This window comes from Lampetra fluviatilis, unplaced genomic scaffold, assembly GCF_964198595.1.
Source record: "Lampetra fluviatilis unplaced genomic scaffold, kcLamFluv1.1 SCAFFOLD_385, whole genome shotgun sequence".
NCBI classification, from domain to species: domain Eukaryota; kingdom Metazoa; phylum Chordata; class Hyperoartia; order Petromyzontiformes; family Petromyzontidae; genus Lampetra; species Lampetra fluviatilis.
This window is the reverse complement of record NW_027620864.1, coordinates 1-23,056: the sequence shown is the minus strand read 5'-3', so window position 1 is coordinate 23,056 and position 23,056 is coordinate 1. Positions and strand designations below refer to the sequence as shown.

Sequence of the window (23,056 nt, the reverse complement as noted above, 5' to 3'; positions counted from 1 at the left end):
GGTGGCTGGCTGGCTGGGCGAGCTAGGTGGGTGGGGTGAGGATGGAGGTAACGTCGTGTGTGTGTGACCCCCCCTCTCCTCCCCCGCCCCCCCCACACAGATCCAGAGCATCACGGATGTTTCCCGTGGCTCCATCAAACGCAAGGCCACCACCGCCACCGCCACCACCACCACCACCACCGGTTCCTCGCCGCTAGCGGTGGCGCCCGACCCGGCCGGTAGCTCCGTCGATCACCAGCATCAGCAGCAGCAGCAATCAGCAGCAGCAGCATCAGCAGCATCAGCAGCAGCGAGCGAGGAGGAGGTGGAGGAGGAGGAGGAAGGGAACCGCACACCGGACCACGTGTGCACCGACGAGTGGTGTGAGCGGTGGTGGGTGGTGGTGATGGTGGTGGTGGTGGTGATGGTGGTGGTGGTGGTGGTGGCGGTGCGTGCGGTGGTGGTGATGTGGTGGTGGTGGTGGTGATGGTGGTGGTGATGGTGGTGGTGGTGGTGATGGTGGTGGTGGTGGTGATGGTGGTGGTGGTGGTGATGGTGGTGGTGGCGGTGGCGGTGGCGTGGTGGTGGTGATGGTGGTGGTGGTGGTGGTGATGGTGGTGGTGGTGGCGGTGGTGGCGGTGGTGGTGGTGGTGGCGGGCGGTGGTGGTGGTGATGGTGGTGATGGTGGTGGTGGTGGTGTTGATGGTGGTGGTGATGGTGGTGAGTGGTGATGGTGGGGGTGATGGTGGTGGTGGTGATGGTGATGGTGGTGGTGGTGGTGGTGGTGGTGATGGTGGCGGTGATGGTGGTGATGGTGGATGATGGTGGTGATGGTGGTGGCGGTGGCGATGGTAATGGTGGTGATGGTGGGTGGTGATGGTGATGGTGATGGTGTTGGTGATGGTGGTGGTGGTGGTGGTGATGGTGGTGGTGGTGGTGGTGATGGTGGTGGTGGTTTGGCGATGGTAGTGGTGGTGATGGCGATGATGGTGGAGATGGTGGTAGGTGATGGTGATGGTGGTGGTGGTGTTGGTGATGGTGGTGGTGATGGTGATGGTGATGGTGGTGGTGATGGTGGTGGTGATGGTGATGGTGATGGTAGTGGTGGTGATGGTGGTGGTGATGGTGATGGTGATGGTGTTGGTGATGGGGTGGTGGTGGTGATGGTGGTGTGGTGTGTTGGTGATGGTGGTGATGGTTGGTGATGGTGATGGTGGTGGTGATGGTGATGATGGTGATGATGGTGGTGGTGGGTGATGGTGATGGTGGTGATGGTGGTGTGGTGGTGGTGATGGTGATGGTGAGTTGGTGATGGTGGTGTGGTGTGATGGTGATGGTGATGGTGGTGTTGGTGATGGTGGTGGTGGATGTTGGGTGATGGTGGTGGTGGTGTTGGTGATGGTGGTGTGGTGTTGGTGAATGGTGTGGTGGTTGGAGATGGTAGTGGTGTGATGGTGATGATGGTGGTGAGGTGATGGTGATGGTGATGGTGTTGGTGGTGGTGGTGGTGGTGGTGATGGTGATAGCGGTGGTGGTGTTGGTGGTGGTAGTGTTGGTGTTGGTGGTGGTGTTGGTGGTGGTGATGATGGTGGTTGATGGTGGTGGTGGTGGGTGGTGGTGGTGATGGTGATGGTGTTGGTGGTGGTGGTGATGGTGATAGCGGTGGTGGTGTTGGTGGTGGTGATGGTGTTGGTGGTGGTGATGGTGGTGATGGTGATAGCGGTGGTGGTGTTGGTGGTGGTGATGGTGGTGGTGGTGGTAGTGGTGGTGATGGTGGTGATGGTGATGGTGTTTGGTGGTGTGGTGATGGTGTTGGTGGTGGTGATGGTGGTGATGGTGATAGCGGTGGTGGTGTTGGTGGTGGTGGTGGTGGTGGGTAGTGGTGGTGATGGTGATGGTGATGATGGTGGTGATGGTGGTGATGGTGATGGTGGTGTTGGTGTGTGGTGGTGGTGGTGATGGTGTGTGGTGGTGGTGGTGAGTGATGTGGTCGGTGGTTGTGTTGGTGATGGTGATGGTGTGGTGATGGTGGTGGTGTGGTGATGGTGATTGGTGATGGTGATAGCTCACACAGAATCCCCTTGAACCTTCAACCCTGGCACACGCATTGGATCGATGCAGACCGCGATAGAAACATCATTCAGCCACAACACTCACCCACTCACCCACTCACCCACTCACCCACTCACCCACTCACACACTCACTCTCACACTCACTCACTCACCCACCCACCCACTTCACCCACCCACTCGCTCAACCATTCACTCACTCACACCGTTCACTTCACTCCACTCACACCACTCACCCACCCACTCGCTCACACCATTCACTCACTCACCCACTCGCTCACACCATTCACTCACTCACTCCACTCACTCACACCACTCGCTCACCCACCCCCTCACCCACCCACTCACATCACACTCCACTCACCCCCACACTCACCCACACACCCACTCACTCCACTCACCCACCCACCCACTCACCCATTCACCCACCCACCCACTCACCCACTTCACACTCACTCACACCACTCACTCACTCACCCACTCACTCACTCACACCACTCACTCACCCACCCACACCGCACACCCACCCACTCACCACACCGCACACCCTCCCACTTCACCCACCCACCCACTCACCCACTTCCACCACCCACCCACTCACCCATTCACCACCCAATCCACTCACAACCACTCACTCACTCACTCACCCACTTCACTCACTATCACTCACCTCTCACTCACTCACACTCACCCACACATCCCACACCACCCTCACACTCACTCACTCACTCACTCACTCACTCACTCACCCACTCGCCCAACCACCCACCCACCCACTAACACCACCCAATCACCCACAACCCACTAACACCACCCACTCACCCACCCACTCACCCACACTCACCCACCCACTAACACCACCCACCCACCCACTCGCTCACCCACTCACCCACCCACCCACATCGCTCACCCACCCACCCACCCACCCACTCAACCCACCCACCCACTCAACCACCCACCCACTCACCCACTCACCCACCCACCAACCCACTTACACCACCCACCCGCTCACCCACCCCTCACCCACCCACCCACCCACCACCCACCCACCCCACCCCCTCACACCCACCACTCCCCACCCCTCACCCAAAACCAACCCCACCCACCCACCCACTCACCCACCCACCCCCTCACACCCCCACCCCCTCACCCACCCCACCCACCCACTCACCCACTCAACCACCCACCCACTCACTTACCCACCCACTCACCCACCCACCAACCCACTTACACCACCCACCCGCTCACACCCACCCACCCACCCACTCACCCACCCACCAACCCACTTACACCACCCACCCGCCTCACCCCACCCACCCACCCCCTCACACCCACCCCACTCACCCACCCCCTCACCCAAAAACCAACCCACCCACCCCACCCACTCACCCACCCACACCCCCTCACACCCCCACCCCCACACCCACCCACCCACCCACTCCACCCACTCAACCACCCACCCACTCACTCCACCCACCCACTCACCCACCCACCACCCACTTACACCACCCACCCGCTCACCCACCCTCCCACTCACCCACCCACCCACTCACCCACCACCAACCCACCTACACCACCCACCCCCCACCACCCACCCCACCCACTCTCCCACCCACCCACCCCCTCACACCCACCCACTCACCCCCACCCCCTCACCCAAAAACCAACCCACCCACCCACTCAACCACCCACCCCACCCACCCCCTCACCCCCACCCCCTCACCCACCCACCCACCCACCCACTCACACCACCCACCCCACCCCACTCACCCACCCACCCACCCCCTCACACCCCCACCACCCCTCACCCACCCACCCACCCACCCTCACCACCCACCCACTCCACTCCACCCACCCCCTCACCCCCCACACACCCACCCACTCACCCACCCCTCACCCACCTTCACACCACCACCCACTCACCACCCACCACCACCCACCCACCACCACTCACCCACCCACCCACCCACCCCTCACACCCACCACCCCCTCACCCACCCACCCACCCACTCACCCACCCACCCACCTCACTCACCCACCCACCCACTCCACTCACTCACTCACCCACCCACCCACCCACTCACCCACCCACCCACCACCCTTCACACCCACCCACTCACCCCCCCCACTCACCCACCCACCCACCACACCCACTAACACCACCCACCCACCCACTCACCCACACACCCACCCACTCACCCACCCCACCACCCACCCACAAAACACCACCCACCCACCCCCCTCACCCAAAAACCAACCCACCCACCCACTCACCCACTCACCCACCCACTCACCCACCCACCCACTCACCCCCTCACCCACCCACTCACCCACCCACTCACCCACTCACCCACCCACCCCTTCACACCTCACCACCCACTCACCACTCCACCACCCACTCCACCCACCCACCCACCCCTTCACACCCACCCACTCACCCCCCCACCACCCCCCCACCCACCCACCCACTAACACCACCCACCCACCTCCACCCCCTCCTCCCAGGTGCAGCTGGTGCCCCCAGCCACTCCGGGTGGCGCTGGTTTGGATGCGCAGGGCGGCGCCGATGGACCGGGCCGCTCAGCTCGGCTCCGGCGAGGGTGCCGAGCGGCAGCGCACGTGGACACACGAGCGGGGCCGTGACGGTGGCGGCGGTGGTGGCGGGTGGTGGTGGTGGTGGTGGCGGTGGTGGTGGTGGTGACACCACGCCAGGAGATGCTCGCACTCCGCAGGGCCTCAAGGATTTGTTCAACCTCAAACCGTGAGCGGCACTCAGACTCCAGGCAGAGATCCACTCAGACTCAGCTCCAGGCAGAGATCCACACAGACTCAGCTCCAGGCAGAGATCCACTCAGACTCAGGGACAGATCCACACAGACTCAGCTCCAGGCAGAGATCCACACAGACTCAGCTCCAGGCAGAGATCCACACAGACTCAGCTCCAGGCAGAGATCCACACAGACTCAGCTCCAGGCAGAGATCCACACAGACTCAGCTCCAGGCAGAGATCCACACAGACTCAGCTCCAGGCAGAGATCCACACAGACTCAGCTCCAGGCAGAGATCCACTCAGACTCAGCTCCAGGCAGAGATCCACTCAGACTCAGCTCCAGGCAGAGATCCACTCAGACTCAGCTCCAGGCAGAGATCCACACAGACTCAGCTCCAGGCAGAGATCCACTCAGACTCAGCTCCAGGCAGAGATCCACTCAGACTCAGCTCCAGGCAGAGATCCACTCAGACTCAGGGACAGATCCACACAGACTCAGCTCCAGGCAGAGATCCACACAGACTCAGCTCCAGGCAGAGATCCACTCAGACTCAGCTCCAGGCAGAGATCCACACAGACTCAGCTCCAGGCAGAGATCCACACAGACTCAGCTCCAGGCAGAGATCCACACAGACTCAGCTCCAGGCAGAGATCCACACAGACTCAGCTCCAGGCAGAGATCCACACAGACTCAGCTCCAGGCAGAGATCCACACAGACTCAGCTCCAGGCAGAGATCCACACAGACTCAGCTCCAGGCAGAGATCCACTCAGACTCAGCTCCAGGCAGAGATCCACTCAGACTCAGCTCCAGGCAGAGATCCACTCAGACTCAGGGACAGATCCACACAGACTCAGCTCCAGGCAGAGATCCACACAGACTCAGCTCCAGGCAGAGATCCACACAGACTCAGCTCCAGGCAGAGATCCACACAGACTCAGCTCCAGGCAGAGATCCACACAGACTCAGCTCCAGGCAGAGATCCACACAGACTCAGCTCCAGGCAGAGATCCACACAGACTCAGCTCCAGGCAGAGATCCACACAGACTCAGCTCCAGGCAGAGATCCACTCAGACTCAGCTCCAGGCAGAGATCCACTCAGACTCAGCTCCAGGCAGAGATCCACACAGACTCAGCTCCAGGCAGAGATCCACACAGACTCAGCTCCAGGCAGAGATCCACTCAGACTCAGCTCCAGGCAGAGATCCACTCAGACTCAGCTCCAGGCAGAGATCCACACAGACTCAGGGACAGATCCACACAGACTCAGCTCCAGGCAGAGATCCACACAGACTCAGCTCCAGGCAGAGATCCACACAGACTCAGCTCCAGGCAGAGATCCACTCAGACTCAGCTCCAGGCAGAGATCCACACAGACTCAGCTCCAGGCAGAGATCCACTCAGACTCAGCTCCAGGCAGAGATCCACTCAGACTCAGCTCCAGGCAGAGATCCACACAGACTCAGCTCCAGGCAGAGATCCACTCAGACTCAGCTCCAGGCAGAGATCCACACAGACTCAGCTCCAGGCAGAGATCCACTCAGACTCAGCTCCAGGCAGAGATCCACTCAGACTCAGCTCCAGGCAGAGATCCACTCAGACTCAGCTCCAGGCAGAGATCCACACAGACTCAGCTCCAGGCAGAGATCCACACAGACTCAGGGAGAGATCCACACAGACTCAGGGAGAGATCCACACAGACTCAGGGAGAGATCCACTCAGACTCAGCTCCAGGCAGAGATCCACACAGACTCAGGGACAGATCCACACAGACTCAGCTCCAGGCAGAGATCCACACAGACTCAGCTCCAGGCAGAGATCCACACAGACTCAGGGACAGATCCACACAGACTCAGCTCCAGGCAGAGATCCACACAGACTCAGCTCCAGGCAGAGATCCACACAGACTCAGGGACAGATCCACACAGACTCAGCTCCAGGCAGAGATCCACACAGACTCAGCTCCAGGCAGAGATCCACACAGACTCAGGGACAGATCCACACAGACTCAGCTCCAGGCAGAGATCCACACAGACTCAGCTCCAGGCAGAGATCCACTCAGACTCAGCTCCAGGCAGAGATCCACTCAGACTCAGCTCCAGGCAGAGATCCACTCAGACTCAGTTCCAGGCAGAGATCCACACAGACTCAGCTCCAGGCAGAGATCCACTCAGACTCAGCTCCAGGCAGAGATCCACTCAGACTCAGCTCCAGGCAGAGATCCACACAGACTCAGCTCCAGGCAGAGATCCACACAGACTCAGCTCCAAGCAGAGATCCACACAGACTCAGCTCCAGGCAGAGATCCACTCAGACTCAGCTCCAGGCAGAGATCCACACCGACTCAGCTCCAGGCAGAGATCCACACAGACTCAGCTCCAGGCAGAGATCCACACAGACTCAGCTCCAGGCAGAGATCCACACAGACTCAGCTCCAGGCAGAGATCCACACAGACTCAGGGAGAGATCCACTCAGACTCAGGGACAGACAGAGATCCACTCAGACTCAGCTCCAGGCAGAGATCCACTCAGACTCAGCTCCAGGCAGAGATCCACTCAGACTCAGCTCCAGGCAGAGATCCACTCAGACTCAGCTCCAGGCAGAGATCCACACAGACTCAGCTCCAGGCAGAGATCCACACAGACTCAGGGAGAGATCCACACAGACTCAGGGACAGACAGAGATCCACACAGACTCAGCTCCAGGCAGAGATCCACACAGACTCAGCTCCAGGCAGAGATCCACACAGACTCAGGGACAGATCCACACAGACTCAGCTCCAGGCAGAGATCCACACAGACTCAGGGACAGATCCACACAGACTCAGCTCCAGGCAGCGATCCACTCAGACTCAGCTCCAGGCAGAGATCCACACAGACTCAGGGACAGATCCACACAGACTCAGCTCCAGGCAGAGATCCACACAGACTCAGCTCCAGGCAGCGATCCACTCAGACTCAGCTCCAGGCAGAGATCCACACAGACTCAGCTCCAGGCAGAGATCCACACAGACTCAGCTCCAGGCAGAGATCCACACAGACTCAGCTCCAGGCAGCGATCCACTCAGACTCAGCTCCAGGCAGAGATCCACACAGACTCAGCTCCAGGCAGAGATCCACACAGACTCAGCTCCAGGCAGAGATCCACTCAGACTCAGCTCCAGGCAGAGATCCACTCAGACTCAGCTCCAGGCAGAGATCCACACAGACTCAGGGAGAGATCCACACAGACTCAGCTCCAGGCAGAGATCCACACAGACTCAGGGAGAGATCCACTCAGACTCAGCTCCAGGCAGAGATCCACTCAGACTCAGGGAGAGATCCACTCAGACTCAGCTCCAGGCAGAGATCCACACAGACTCAGGGAGAGATCCACACAGACTCAGCTCCAGGCAGAGATCCACACAGACTCAGCTCCAGGCAGAGATCCACACAGACTCAGCTCCAGGCAGAGATCCACACAGACTCAGGGACAGATCCACACAGACTCAGCTCCAGGCAGAGATTCACACAGACTCAGGCAGAGATCCACTCAGACTCAGCTCCAGGCAGAGATCCACACAGACTCAGCTCCAGGCAGAGATCCACACAGACTCAGCTCCAGGCAGAGATCCACACAGACTCAGGCAGAGATCCACACAGACTCAGCTCCAGACAGAGATCCACTCAGACTCAGCTCCAGGCAGAGCTCCACACAGGCAGACTCAGCTCCAGGCAGACTCAGCTCCAGGCAGAGCTCCACACAGACTCAGCTCCAGGCAGACTCAGCTCCAGGGACAGTGACACACAGTGACACACACAGTGACACACGCAGTGACACACACAGTGACACACGCAGTGACACACACAGTGACACACGCAGTGACACACATACGCAGTGACACACGCAGTGACACACACAGTGACACAAACACACGGAGTGACACGTGGAGTGACACGTGACCCAGCAGACATCTGGAGGCGGCGAGGTGCGGCTTGACTGTTGCTCTTTGTCTCGCACTGCTGCCCGCACCGCTGCAGCGAGTGGGAGAACCTGTGAGTCCCACACTCGCTCACCCACTCGCTCACCCACACACTCACTCACTCACCACTCACTCACCACCTGCTCGCTCACCCACTCGTTCACTCGCTCACCCACACACTCACTCGCTCACTCGCTCACTCATCCACTCACCCACCCACTCACTCACCCACACACTCACTCACTCACCACTCACTCGCTCACTCATCCACTCACCACTCGTTCACTAGTTCACTCGCTCACCCACTCGCTCACCCACTCGCTCACCCACACACTCACTCACTCACCACTCACTCACCACCTGCTCGCTCACCCACTCGTTCACTCGCTCACCCACACACTCACTCACTCACTCGCTCACTCATCCACTCACCACTCGTTCACTAGTTCACTCGCTCACCCACTCGCTCACCCACTCGCTCACCCACTCGCTCACCCACACACTCACTCACTCACCACTCACTCGCCACCTGCTCGCTCACCCACTCGTTCACCCACTCAGTCACTCATCCACTCACTCACCCACTCACTCACGCACTCACCACTCACTCGCTCACTCATCCACTCACCACTCGTTCACTCGTTCACTCGCTCACCCACACACTCACTCACTCACCACTCACTCACCACCTGCTCGCTCACCCACTCGTTCACTCGCTCACCCACACACTCACTCACTCACTCACCACTCACTCGCTCACTCATCCACTCACCACTCGTTCACTCGTTCACTCGCTCACCCACTCGCTCACCCACTCGCTCACCCACTCGCTCACCCACACACTCACTCACTCACCACTCACTCACCACCTGCTCGCTCACCCACTCGTTCACCCACTCAGTCACTCATCCACTCACTCACCCACTCACTCACGCACTCACCACTCACTCGCTCACTCATCCACTCACCACTCGTTCACTCGTTCACTCGCTCACCCACTCGCTCACCCACTCGCTCACCCACACACTCACTCACTCACCACTCACTCACCACCTGCTCGCTCACCCACTCGTTCACCCACTCAGTCACTCATCCACTCACTCACCCACTCACTCACGCACTCACCACTCACTCGCTCACTCATCCACTCACCACTCGTTCACTCGTTCACTCGCTCACCCACACACTCACTCACTCACTCACCACCAGCTCACCCACTGACTCACCCACTCACTCACTCGTTCACTCGCTCACTCACTCACTCACTCACTCGCTCACCCATTCACTCACTCACCACCAGCTCACTCACCCACCACTCGCTCACTCACTCACCACTCGCTCACCCACTCACCACTCGCTCACTCACCACTCGCTCATCACTCGCTTACCCACTTACTCACTCACCACCCGCTCAACCACTCACCCACTCACTTACTCACCCGCTCACTCACCCACTCACTCACTCGCTCACCACTCGCTCACCCGCTCACTCACTCATCACTCGCTCATCACTCGCTCACTCACTCGCTCACCCACTCGCTCACTCACTCGCTCACCCACTCACTCACTCACCACCCGCTCAACCACTGTCTATGTGTGTGTGTCTGTGTGTGTGTGTCTATGTGTGTGTGTGTATGTGTGTGTCGATGTGTGTGTGTCTGTGTGTGTGTCTATGTGTGTGTGTGTCTATGTGTGTGTGTGTGTGTCTATGTGTGTGTGTCTATGTGTCTGTGTCTATGTGTGTGTGTGTGTCTATGTGTGTCTATGTGTGTGTGTGTCTATGTGTGTGTGTGTGTGTCTATGTGTGTGTGTGTGTGTGTCTATGTGTGTGTGTCTATGTGTCTGTGTCTATGTGTGTGTGTGTGTCTATGTGTGTCTATGTGTGTGTGTGTCTATGTGTGTGTGTGTGTGTCTATGTGTGTGTGTGTGTGTGTCTGTGTGTATGTGTGCGTGTGTGTGTCTATGTGTGTGTGTGTGTGCGTGTGTGCGTCTATGTGTGTGTGTGTCTGTGTGTGTGTCTGTGAGTGTGTCTATGTGTGTGTCTGTGTGTATATGTGCGTGTGTGCGTCTATGTGTGTGTGTGTCTGTGTGTGTGTCTGTGTGTGTGTGTCTATGTGTGTGTGTGTGTGTATGTGTGTGAGTGTATCTATGTGTGTGTATGAGTGTGTGTCTGTGTGTGTGTGTCTATGTGTGTGTGTATATGTGCGTGTGTGTGTCTATGTGTGTGTGTGTGTGTGTCTGTGTGTGCGTGTGTGTGTCTATGTGTGTGTATGTGTGTGAGTGTATCTATGTTTGTGTATGAGTGTGTGTCTGTGTGTGTGTGTCTATGTGTGTGTGTGTGTCTATGTGTGTGTGTGTGTGTCTATGTGTGTGTGTGTGTGTCTATGTGAGTGTGTGTCTATGTGTGTGTGTGTGGGGAGCGATAGTGTAGGGGGAGTGGTGGGTGTAGTGGTTAGCGCGCTGCGCTATGAACCCGGCGACACGGGTTCGATTCCCGCTCACTGCCAACACCAGTGACGATTATCTGAACCGGTCCTGGGCCTCCCCTAGGTCGACTCGGCCTCAAATGAGTACCCGGTGCGGTGTGTAAACATCGCCACTGGGGAGACAAAGGCGGCCGGGCGTGGTGCTGGCCACCCCACCCCCTCGTGTGCCGTGCCGGCCTTCATAGGTGCTACTCGCTAACAGCACTTGCCCCTACAGTCTGCTACGGCTACACGGGGGATCTTTGTATCTTTGTTTTGTGTGTGTGTGTGTCTGTCTGTGTGTGTGTGTGTGTGTCTATGTGTGTCTGTGTCTATGTGTGTGTGTGTGTGTCTGTGTGTCTGTGTGTGTGTCTGTGTGTGTGTCTGTGTGTGTGTCTATGTCTGTGTGTGTGTCTATGTCTGTGTGTGTCTATGTCTGTGTGTGTGTCTGTGTGTGTGTCTGTGTGTGTGTGTGTCTATGTCTGTGTGTGTGTGTCTGTATGTGTGTGTGTCTATGTGTGTGTGTGTCTATGTCTGTGTGTGTGTCTATGTCTGTGTGTGTGTCTATGTCTGTGTGTGTCTATGTCTGTGTGTGTGTCTGTGTGTGTGTGTGTGTCTGTGTGTGTGTCTGTGTCTATGTGTGTGTCTGTGTGTGTCTGTGTGTCTATGTCTGTGTGTGTGTGTCTGTGTGTGTGGGGAGTGGTGGGTGTAGTGGTTAGCGCGCTGCGCTATGAACCCGGCGACACGGGTTCGATTCCCGCTCACTGCCAACACCAGCGACGATTCATTATCTGAACCGCTCCTGGTTCAGATAATGAATCGCCCCCTCGCTCCATCTCCATGCTGGTTCCCATCGCTCTCAGGATCGGATCCCTCGCTCCATCTCCACACTGGTTCCCATCGCTCTCAGGATCGGATCCCTCGCTCCATCTCCACGGTGGTTCCCATCGCTCTCAGGATCGGTTCCCTCGCTCCATCTCCACGGTGGTTCCCATCGCTCTCAGGATCGGATCCCTCGCTCCCCTCGCTCCATCTCCACACTGGTTCCCATCGCTCTCAGGATCGGATCCCTCGCTCCATCTCCACGCTGGTTCCCATCGCTCTCAGGATCAGATCCCTCGCTCCATCTCCACGCTGGTTCCCATCGCTCTCAGGATCGGATCCCTCGCTCCATCTCCACGCTGGTTCCCATCGCTCTCAGGATCGGATCCCTCGCTCCCTCGCTCCATCTCCACGCTGGTTCCCATCGCTCTCAGGATCGGATCCCTCGCTCCATCTCCATGCTGGTTCCCATCGCTCTCAGGATCAGATCCCTCGCTCCCCTCGCTCCATCTCCACGCTGGTTCCCATCGCTCTCAGGATCGGTTCCCTCGCTCCCCTCGCTCCATCTCCACGCTGGTTCCCATCGCTCTCAGGATCGGATCCCTCGCTCCCTTCGCTCCATCTCCACGCTGGTTCCCATCGCTCTCAGGATCGGTTCCCTCGCTCCATCTCCACGCTGGTTCCCATCGCTCTCAGGATCGGATCCCTCGCTCCATCTCCACGCTGGTTCCCATCGCTCTCAGGATCGGATCCCTCGCTCCCCTCGCTCCATCTCCACGCTGGTTCCCATCGCTCTCAGGATTGGATCCCTCGCTCCCCTCGCTCCATCTCCACGCTGGTTCCCATCGCTCTCAGGATCGGATCCCTCGCTCCCCTCGCTCCATCTCCACGCTGGTTCCCCTCGCTCCATCTCCACGCTGGTTCCCATCGCTCTCAGGATCGGATCCCTCGCTCCCCTCGCTCCATCTCCACGCTGGTTCCCATCGCTCTCAGGATCAGATCCCTCGCTCCCCTCGCTCCATCTCCACGCTGGTTCCCATCGCTCTCAGGATCGGTTCCCTCGCTCCCCTCGCTCCATCTCCACACTGGTTCCCATCGCTCTCAGGATCGGATCCCTCGCTCCCTCGCTCCATCTCCACGCTGGTTCCCATCGCTCTCAGGATCGGTTCCCTCGCTCCCCTCGCTCCATCGCCACACTGGTTCCCATCACTCTCAGGATCAGATCCCTCGCTCCCTCGCTCCATCTCCACACTGGTTCCCATCGCTCTCAGGATCAGATCCCTCGCTCCCTCGCTCCATCTCCACGCTGGTTCCCATCGCTCTCAGGATCGGATCCCTCGCTCCCTCGCTCCATCTCCACACTGGTTCCCATCGCTCTCAGGATCAGATCTCTCGCTCCCTCGCTCCATCTCCACACTGGTTCCCATCGCTCTCAGGATCGGATCCCTCGCTCCCTCCGCTCCATCTCCACGCTGGTTCCCATCGCTCTCAGGATCGGATCCCTCGCTCCCTCCGCTCCATCTCCACGCTGGTTCCCATCGCTCTCAGGATCGGATCCCTCGCTCCCTTCGCTCCATCTCCACGCTGGTTCCCATCGCTCTCAGGATCGGTTCCCTCGCTCCATCTCCACGCTGGTTCCCATCGCTCTCAGGATCGGATCCCTCGCTCCATCTCCACGCTGGTTCCCATCGCTCTCAGGATCGGATCCCTCGCTCCCCTCGCTCCATCTCCACGCTGGTTCCCATCGCTCTCAGGATCGGATCCCTCGCTCCCCTCGCTCCATCTCCACGCTGGTTCCCATCGCTCTCAGGATCGGATCCCTCGCTCCCCTCGCTCCATCTCCACGCTGGTTCCCATCGCTCTCAGGATCGGTTCCCTCGCTCCATCTCCACGCTGGTTCCCATCGCTCTCAGGATCGGATCCCTCGCTCCATCTCCACGCTGGTTCCCATCGCTCTCAGGATCGGATCCCTCGCTCCATCTCCACGCTGGTTCCCATCGCTCTCAGGATCGGATCCCTCGCTCCATCTCCACGGTGGTTCCCATCGCTCTCAGGATCGGATCCCTCGCTCCCCTCGCTCCATCTCCACACTGGTTCCCATCGCTCTCAGGATCGGATCCCTCGCTCCATCTCCACGCTGGTTCCCATCGCTCTCAGGATCGGATCCCTCGCTCCATCTCCACGCTGGTTCCCATCGCTCTCAGGATCGGATCCCTCGCTCCCCTCGCTCCATCTCCACGCTGGTTCCCATCGCTCTCAGGATCGGATCCCTCGCTCCATCTCCACGCTGGTTCCCATCGCTCTCAGGATCGGATCCCTCGCTCCATCTCCACGCTGGTTCCCATCGCTCTCAGGATCGGATCCCTCGCTCCCCTCGCTCCATCTCCACGCTGGTTCCCATCGCTCTCAGGATCGGATCCCTCGCTCCCCTCGCTCCATCTCCACGCTGGTTCCCATCGCTCTCAGGATCGGATCCCTCGCTCCCCTCGCTCCATCTCCACGCTGGTTCCCATCGCTCTCAGGATCGGATCCCTCGCTCCCCTCGCTCCATCTCCACACTGGTTCCCATCGCTCTCAGGATCGGTTCCCTCGCTCCCTTCGCTCCATCTCCACACTGGTTCCCATCGCTCTCAGGATCGGTTCCCTCGCTCCCTTCGCTCCATCTCCACACTGGTTCCCATCGCTCTCAGGATCAGATCTCTCGCTCCCTCGCTCCATCTCCACACTGGTTCCCATCGCTCTCAGGATCGGTTCCCTCGCTCCCTTCGCTCCATCTCCACACTGGTTCCCATCGCTCTCAGGATCAGATCTCTCGCTCCCTTCGCTCCATCTCCACACTGGTTCCCATCGCTCTCAGGATCGGTTCCCTCGCTCCCTTCGCTCCATCTCCACACTGGTTCCCATCGCTCTCAGGATCAGATCTCTCGCTCCCCTCGCTCCATCTCCACGCTGGTTCCCATCGCTCTCAGGATCGGTTCCCTCGCTCCATCTCCACGGTGGTTCCCATCGCTCTCAGGATCGGATCCCTCGCTCCATCTCCACGCTGGTTCCCATCGCTCTCAGGATCGGATCCCTCGCTCCATCTCCACGCTGGTTCCCATCGCTCTCAGGATCGGATCCCTCGCTCCCCTCGCTCCATCTCCACGCTGGTTCCCATCGCTCTCAGGATCGGATCCCTCGCTCCATCTCCACGCTGGTTCCCATCGCTCTCAGGATCGGATCCCTCGCTCCATCTCCACGCTGGTTCCCATCGCTCTCAGGATCGGATCCCTCGCTCCCCTCGCTCCATCTCCACGCTGGTTCCCATCGCTCTCAGGATCGGATCCCTCGCTCCCCTCGCTCCATCTCCACGCTGGTTCCCATCGCTCTCAGGATCGGATCCCTCGCTCCCCTCGCTCCATCTCCACGCTGGTTCCCATCGCTCTCAGGATCGGATCCCTCGCTCCCCTCGCTCCATCTCCACACTGGTTCCCATCGCTCTCAGGATCGGTTCCCTCGCTCCCTTCGCTCCATCTCCACACTGGTTCCCATCGCTCTCAGGATCGGTTCCCTCGCTCCCTTCGCTCCATCTCCACACTGGTTCCCATCGCTCTCAGGATCAGATCTCTCGCTCCCTCGCTCCATCTCCACACTGGTTCCCATCGCTCTCAGGATCGGTTCCCTCGCTCCCTTCGCTCCATCTCCACACTGGTTCCCATCGCTCTCAGGATCAGATCTCTCGCTCCCTTCGCTCCATCTCCACACTGGTTCCCATCGCTCTCAGGATCGGTTCCCTCGCTCCCCTTCGCTCCATCTCCACACTGGTTCCCATCGCTCTCAGGATCAGATCTCTCGCTCCCTCGCTCCATCTCCACGCTGGTTCCCATCGCTCTCAGGATCGGTTCCCTCGCTCCATCTCCACGGTGGTTCCCATCGCTCTCAGGATCGGATCCCTCGCTCCATCTCCACGCTGGTTCCCATCGCTCTCAGGATCGGATCCCTCGCTCCCTCGCTCCATCTCCATGCTGGTTCCCATCGCTCTCAGGATCGGATCCCTCGCTCCCCTCGCTCCATCTCCACGCTGGTTCCCATCGCTCTCAGGATCGGATCCCTCGCTCCCTCGCTCCATCTCCACGCTGGTTCCATCGCTCTCAGGATCGGTTCCCTCGCTCCATCTCCACGCTGGTTCCCATCGCTCTCAGGATCGGATCCCTCGCTCCATCTCCACGCTGGTTCCCATCGCTCTCAGGATCGGATCCCTCGCTCCATCTCCACGCTGGTTCCCATCGCTCTCAGGATCGGATCCCTCGCTCCATCTCCACGGTGGTTCCCATCGCTCTCAGGATCGGATCCCCTCGCTCCCCTCGCTCCATCTCCACACTGGTTCCCATCGCTCTCAGGGATCGGATCCCTCGCTCCATCTCCACGCTGGTTCCCATCGCTCTCAGGATCAGATCCCTCGCTCCATCTCCACGCTGGTTCCCATCGCTCTCAGGATCGGATTCCCTCGCTCCCTCGCTCCATCTCCACGCTGGTTCCCATCGCTCTCAGGATCGGATCCCTCGCTCCATCTCCACGCTGGTTCCCATCGCTCTCAGGATCGGATCCCTCGCTCCATCTCCACGCTGGTTCCCATCGCTCTCAGGATCGGTTTCCCTCGCTCCCATTCGCTCCATCTCCATGCTGGTTCCCATCGCTCTCAGGATCGGATCCCTCGCTCCCTTCGCTCCATCTCCACGCTGGTTCCCATCGCTCTCAGGATTGGATCCCTCGCTCCCCTCGCTCCATCTCCACGCTGGTTCCCATCGCTCTCAGGATCGGATCCGTCGCTTCCCCTCGCTCCATCTCCACACTGGTTCCCATCGCTCTCAGGATCGGATTCCCTCGCTCCCTTCGCTCCATCTCCACGCTGGTTCCCATCGCTCTCAGGATCGGATCCGTCGCTCCCCTCGCTCCATCTCCACACTGGTTCCCATCGCTCTCAGGATCGGATCCGTCGCTCCCTCGCTCCATCTCCACACTGGTTCCCATCGCTCTCAGGATCGGATCCCTCGCTCCCCTCGCTCCATCTCCACGCTGGTTCCCATCGCTCTCAGGATCGGATCCCTCGCTCCCCTCGCTCCATCTCCACACTGGTTCCCATCGCTCTCAGGATCGGATCTCTCGCTCCCTCGTTCCATCTCCACGCTGGTTCCCATTGCTCTCAGGATCGGATCCCTCGCTCCCTCGCTCCATCTCCACGCTGGTTCCCATCGCTCTCAGGATCGGATCCCTCGCTCCATCTCCACGCTGGTTCCATCGCTCTCAGGATCGGATCCCTCGCTCCCTCGCTCCATCTCCACGCTGGTTCCCATCGCTCTCAGGATCGGATCCCTCGCTCCCTCCGCTCCATCTCCACGCTCGTTCCCATCGCTCTCAGGATCAGATATCTCGCTCCCCTCGCTCCATCTCCACGCTGGTTCCCATCGCTCTCAGGATCGGATCCCTCGCTCCCTCCGCTCCATCTCCACGCTCGTTCCCATCGCTCTCAGGATCAGATATCTCGCTCCCTCGCTCCATCTCTCCACGCTGGTTCCCATCGCTCTCAGGATCGGATCCCTCGCTCCCTCCGCTCCATCTCCACGCTCGTTCCCATCGCTCTCAGGATCAGATATCTCGCTCCCCTCGCTCCATCTCCACGAGGGAGAGGGGGGGGAGGGGAGAGGGGGGGAGGGAGAGGGGGGGAGGGAGAGGGGGGGGGGAGGGGAGAGGGGGGGGGGGAGGGGGGGGAGGGAGGGAGAGGGGGGGGGGGGGAGTCACGTGGTGTCACACAGGATGATGGTGGCACGAGGCATCTATGTGTTACCCGGCACGTGTGTCGCTGTGACCCCTCCCCCCTTCTCCCCCCAATCCCCCCCCCTTCTCCCCTCTCCCCCTCCCCTCTCCCCCCCTCATTCCCCCCTCCCCCTCATTCCCCCCTCCCCTCTCCCCCTCCCCACTCCCCCACTCACCCCCTCCCCCTTCTCCCCCAATCCCCCCCCCCTCACTCCCCCCTCCCCTCTCCCCCTCCCCACTCCCCCACTCACCCCCTCCCCCTTCTCCCCCCCCCTCTCTCCCCTCTCCCCCGTCTCCCCTCCCCCTCCCTCCTCCTCACCCTCCCCCCTCCCCCTCCCCCTCCCTCTCACCTCCCCCTCCCCTCCCCCCTCTCCCTTCTCCCCCCCCCCTTCTCCCCCCCCCTTCTCCCCCCTCCCCCTTCTCTCCCCTCCCCCCCACCCCCCTTCTCCCCACTCCCCCCTCTCCCTTCTCCCCTCTCTCCTCCTTCCCTCTGCTCCCCTTCTCCCCCCCCCCTCCCCTCTCTGTCCCCCTTCTCCCCCTCTCCCCCCTCTCCTCCCCCTCTCCTCCCCCTCTCCCATCCCCCTCTCCCCCTCCCCCCCCTCCCCCCCCAGTGACCGCGCCAACGTGCGCCGCATGCACACTGCCGTGCGCCTCAACGAGGCCATCGTGGGGCGCTCGCAGGGCGCTCGCCTCGTCCTGCTCAACATGCCGGGGCCCCCTCGCAACGCGCACGGGGACGAGGACTGTATCCACCCTCCACCTGGTCCTCACCCTGGTCCTCACCACCTGGTCCTCACCACCTGGTCCTCACCACCTCGCTCGCTCGCTCGCTCACCCACTCACTCACCAGCTCGCTCGCTCGCCCGCTCATCCACTCGCTCGCCCGCTCACCCACTCGCTCGCCCGCTCGCCCACTCGCTCGCTCGCTCGCTCGCTCACCCACTCGCTCGCTCGCTCGCTCGCTCACCCACTCGCTCGCTCGCTCGCCAGCTCACCCGCTCGCTCGCTCGCCCGCTCACCCACTCGCTCGCCTGCTCACCCACTCGCTCGCTCGATCGCTCGCTCACCCACTCGCTCGCCCGCTCACCCACTCGCTCGCTCGCTCAATCGCTCGCTCGCTCACCCACTCGCTCGCTCGCCGCTCACCCACTCGCTCGCTCGCTCGATCGCTCGCTCGCTCACCCACTCGCTCGCCCGCTCACCCACCCACTCGCTCGCTCACTCACCCACTCGCTCACCCGCTCACCCACTCGCTCGCTCGCTCGCTCGATCGCTCGCTCACCCACTCGCTCGCCTGCTCACCCACCCACTCGCTCGCTCGCTCACCCACTCGCCCGCTCACCCACTCGCTCGCTCACCCGATCACTCGCTCACCCACTCGCTCGCCCGCTCACCCACCCACTCGCTCGCTCGCTCACCCACTCGCTCGCCCGCTCACCCACTCGCTCGCTTGCTCGATCTCTCGCTCACCCACTCGCTCGCTCCTCACCCGCTCGCTCGCTCGCTCGATCGCTCGCTCACCCACTCGCTCGCTCGATCGCTCGCTCACCCACTCGCTCGCTCACTCACTCGCTCACTCGATCGCTCGCTCACCCGCTGTGTTGGTGGTGATTGTGTTAGTGGCTGTGGTGGTGGCGGTTGTTGTGGTTGTGGTGGTGGTTTTTGTGCTTGTTGCGGTGGTTGTGTTGGTTGTGGTGGTGGTGGTTGTTGTGGTTGTGTTGGTGGTGGTTGTTGTGCTTGTTGCGGTGGTTGTGTTGGTTGTGGTGGTGGTGGTTGTTGTGGTTGTGTTGGTGGTGGTTGTTGTGCTTGTTGCGGTGGTTGTGTTGGTTGTGGTGGTGGTGGTTGTTGTGGTTGTGTTGGTGGTGGTTGTTGTGGTTGTGGCCCCTTGACGGCCCCGCCAGACATGGAGTTCTTGGAGGTGCTCACCGAGGGACTGGAGCGAGTCCTGTTGGTGCGTGGCGGTGGACGGGAGGTCATCACCATCTACTCATGATCAGCCGCTCGGACGCACAGTCACACAGTCACTCAGTCAGTCAGTCACACAGTCACTCAGTCAGTCACACAGTCACTCAGTCACACACACAGTCACTCAGTCACTCAGTCAGACAGACACACAGCCACACAGCCACTCAGTCACACAGTCACTCAGTCACTCAGTCACACAGTCACACAGTCAGACAGACACACAGCCACACAGCCACTCAGTCACTCAGTCACACAGTCACTCAGTCACACAGTCACACAGTCACACAGTCACACAGTCACACAGTCACACAGTCACACAGTCACTCAGTCACACTGGAGCGAGTCCTGTTGGTGCGTGGCGGTGGACGGGAGGTCATCACCATCTACTCGTGATCAGCCGCTCGGACGCACAGACGCACAGTCACACAGACACACACACAGTCAGTCACACAGTCACTCAGTCAGTCACTCAGTCACTCAGTCAGTCACACAGTCACACAGTCTTACAGCCACACAGTCACTCAGTCACACAGTCAGTCAGTCACTCAGTCACACACACAGTCACACAGTCAATCACTCAGTCACACAGTCACTCAGTCAGTCACTCAGTGACTCAGTCACACAGTCACACAGTCACTCAGTCACACAGTCACTCAGTCACACAGTCACACAGTCACACAGACACACAGCCACACAGCCACTCAGTCACACAGTCAGTCACACAGTCACTCAGTCAGTCACACAATCACACAGTCACTCAGTCACACAGTCACACAGTCACTCAGTCACTCAGTCACACAGTCACTCAGTCACTCAGTCGCACAGTCGCACAGTCACACAGTCAGTCACACAGCCACACAGCCACTCAGTCACTCAGTCACACAGTCACTCAGTCACACAGTCACTCAGTCACACAGTCACACAGTCACACAGTCACACAGTCACACAGTCAGTCACTCAGTCAGTCAGTCACTCAGTCAGTCAGTCACTCAGTCACCCACACAGTCACTCAGTCACACAGTCACACAGTCACTCAGTCACACAGTCACTCAGTCACACAGTCACGCAGTCACTCAGTCACACAGTCAGTCACACAGTCACTCAGTCACACAGTCACTCAGTCACTCAGTCACACAGTCACTCAGTCGCACAGTCAGTCACACAGCCACACAGCCACTCAGTCACTCAGTCACACAGTCACTCAGTCACACAGTCACACAGTCACACAGTCACACAGTCGCACAGTCACACAGTCACTCAGTCGCACAGTCACTCAGTCACTCAGTCACACAGTCACACAGTCACACAGTCGCACAGTCACACAGTCACTCAGTCGCACAGTCGCACAGTCACTCAGTCGCACAGTCACTCAGTCACTCAGTCGCTCAGTCGCACAGTCACAGTCACTCAGTCGCACAGTCACACAGTCACTCAGTCACTCAGTCACTCAGTCGCACAGTCGCACAGTCACACAGTCACTCAGTCACTCAGTCACTCAGTCACACAGTCACTCAGTCACTCAGTCACTCAGTCACTCAGTCACACAGTCACACAGTCACTCATTCACACAGTCAGTCACTCAGTCGCACAGTCACACAGCCACTCAGTCACTCAGTCACACAGTCACTCAGTCACACAGTCACTCAGTCACACAGTCACACAGTCACACAGTCACACAGTCACTCAGTCGCACAGTCACACAGTCACTCAGTCGCACAGTCACACAGTCACTCAGTCACTCAGTCGCACAGTCACACAGTCACTCAGTCACTCAGTCACACAGTCACTCAGTCACTCAGTCACACAGTCACTCAGTCACACAGTCACACAGTCACACAGTCGCACAGTCACTCAGTCGCACAGTCACTCAGTCACTCAGTCACTCAGTCACACAGTCACACAGTCACACAGTCACACAGTCACACAGTCACACAGTCACACAGTCACACAGTCACACAGTCACTCAGTCACACTGGAGCGAGTCCTGTTGGTGCGTGGCGGTGGACGGGAGGTCATCACCATCTACTCGTGATCAGCCGCTCGGACGCACAGACGCACAGTCACACAGACACACACACAGTCAGTCACACAGTCACTCAGTCAGTCACTCAGTCACTCAGTCAGTCACACAGTCACACAGTCTTACAGCCACACAGTCACTCAGTCACACAGTCACACAGTCAGTCAGTCACTCAGTCACACACACAGTCACACAGTCAATCACTCAGTCACACAGTCACTCAGTCAGTCACTCAGTGACTCAGTCACACAGTCACACAGTCACTCAGTCACACAGTCACTCAGTCACACAGTCACACAGTCACACAGACACACAGCCACACAGCCACTCAGTCACACAGTCAGTCACACAGTCACTCAGTCAGTCACACAATCACACAGTCACTCAGTCACACAGTCACACAGTCACTCAGTCACTCAGTCACACAGTCACTCAGTCACTCAGTCGCACAGTCGCACAGTCACACAGTCAGTCACACAGCCACACAGCCACTCAGTCACTCAGTCACACAGTCACTCAGTCACACAGTCACTCAGTCACACAGTCACACAGTCACACAGTCACACAGTCAGTCACTCAGTCAGTCAGTCACTCAGTCAGTCAGTCACTCAGTCACCCACACAGTCACTCAGTCACACAGTCACACAGTCACTCAGTCACACAGTCACACAGTCACTCAGTCACTCAGTCACACAGTCACTCAGTCACTCAGTCGCACAGTCGCACAGTCACACAGTCAGTCACACAGCCACACAGCCACTCAGTCACTCAGTCACACAGTCACTCAGTCACACAGTCACTCAGTCACACAGTCACACAGTCACACAGTCACACAGTCAGTCACTCAGTCAGTCAGTCACTCAGTCACCCACACAGTCACTCAGTCACACAGTCACACAGTCACTCAGTCACACAGTCACTCAGTCACACAGTCACGCAGTCACTCAGTCACACAGTCAGTCACACAGTCACTCAGTCACACAGTCACTCAGTCACTCAGTCACACAGTCACTCAGTCGCACAGTCAGTCACACAGCCACACAGCCACTCAGTCACTCAGTCACACAGTCACTCAGTCACACAGTCACACAGTCACACAGTCGCACAGTCACACAGTCACTCAGTCGCACAGTCACTCAGTCACTCAGTCACACAGTCACACAGTCACACAGTCACACAGTCGCACAGTCACACAGTCACTCAGTCGCA

At 59.3% G+C, this 23,056-nt stretch overlaps 1 protein-coding gene across 1 annotated transcript in view; it reads left to right on the top strand.

Moving 5' to 3' along the window:
• LOC144954451 (solute carrier family 12 member 5-like) overlaps positions 1–20,348 on the top strand; it is an 84,676-nt gene extending 64,328 nt beyond the window's left edge. Inside the window, exons 18-23 of the mRNA XM_078884953.1 lie at positions 101–274; positions 359–362; positions 4,555–4,810; positions 8,841–8,855; positions 18,474–18,607; positions 19,764–20,348. Of these exons, the coding sequence (XP_078741079.1) occupies positions 101–274; positions 359–362; positions 4,555–4,810; positions 8,841–8,855; positions 18,474–18,607; positions 19,764–19,855 (675 nt within the window). The 3' untranslated portion in view covers positions 19,856–20,348. The remainder of the gene's footprint in view (positions 1–100; positions 275–358; positions 363–4,554; positions 4,811–8,840; positions 8,856–18,473; positions 18,608–19,763) is intronic.
• The last annotated feature ends 2,708 nt before the right edge of the window (positions 20,349–23,056 follow it).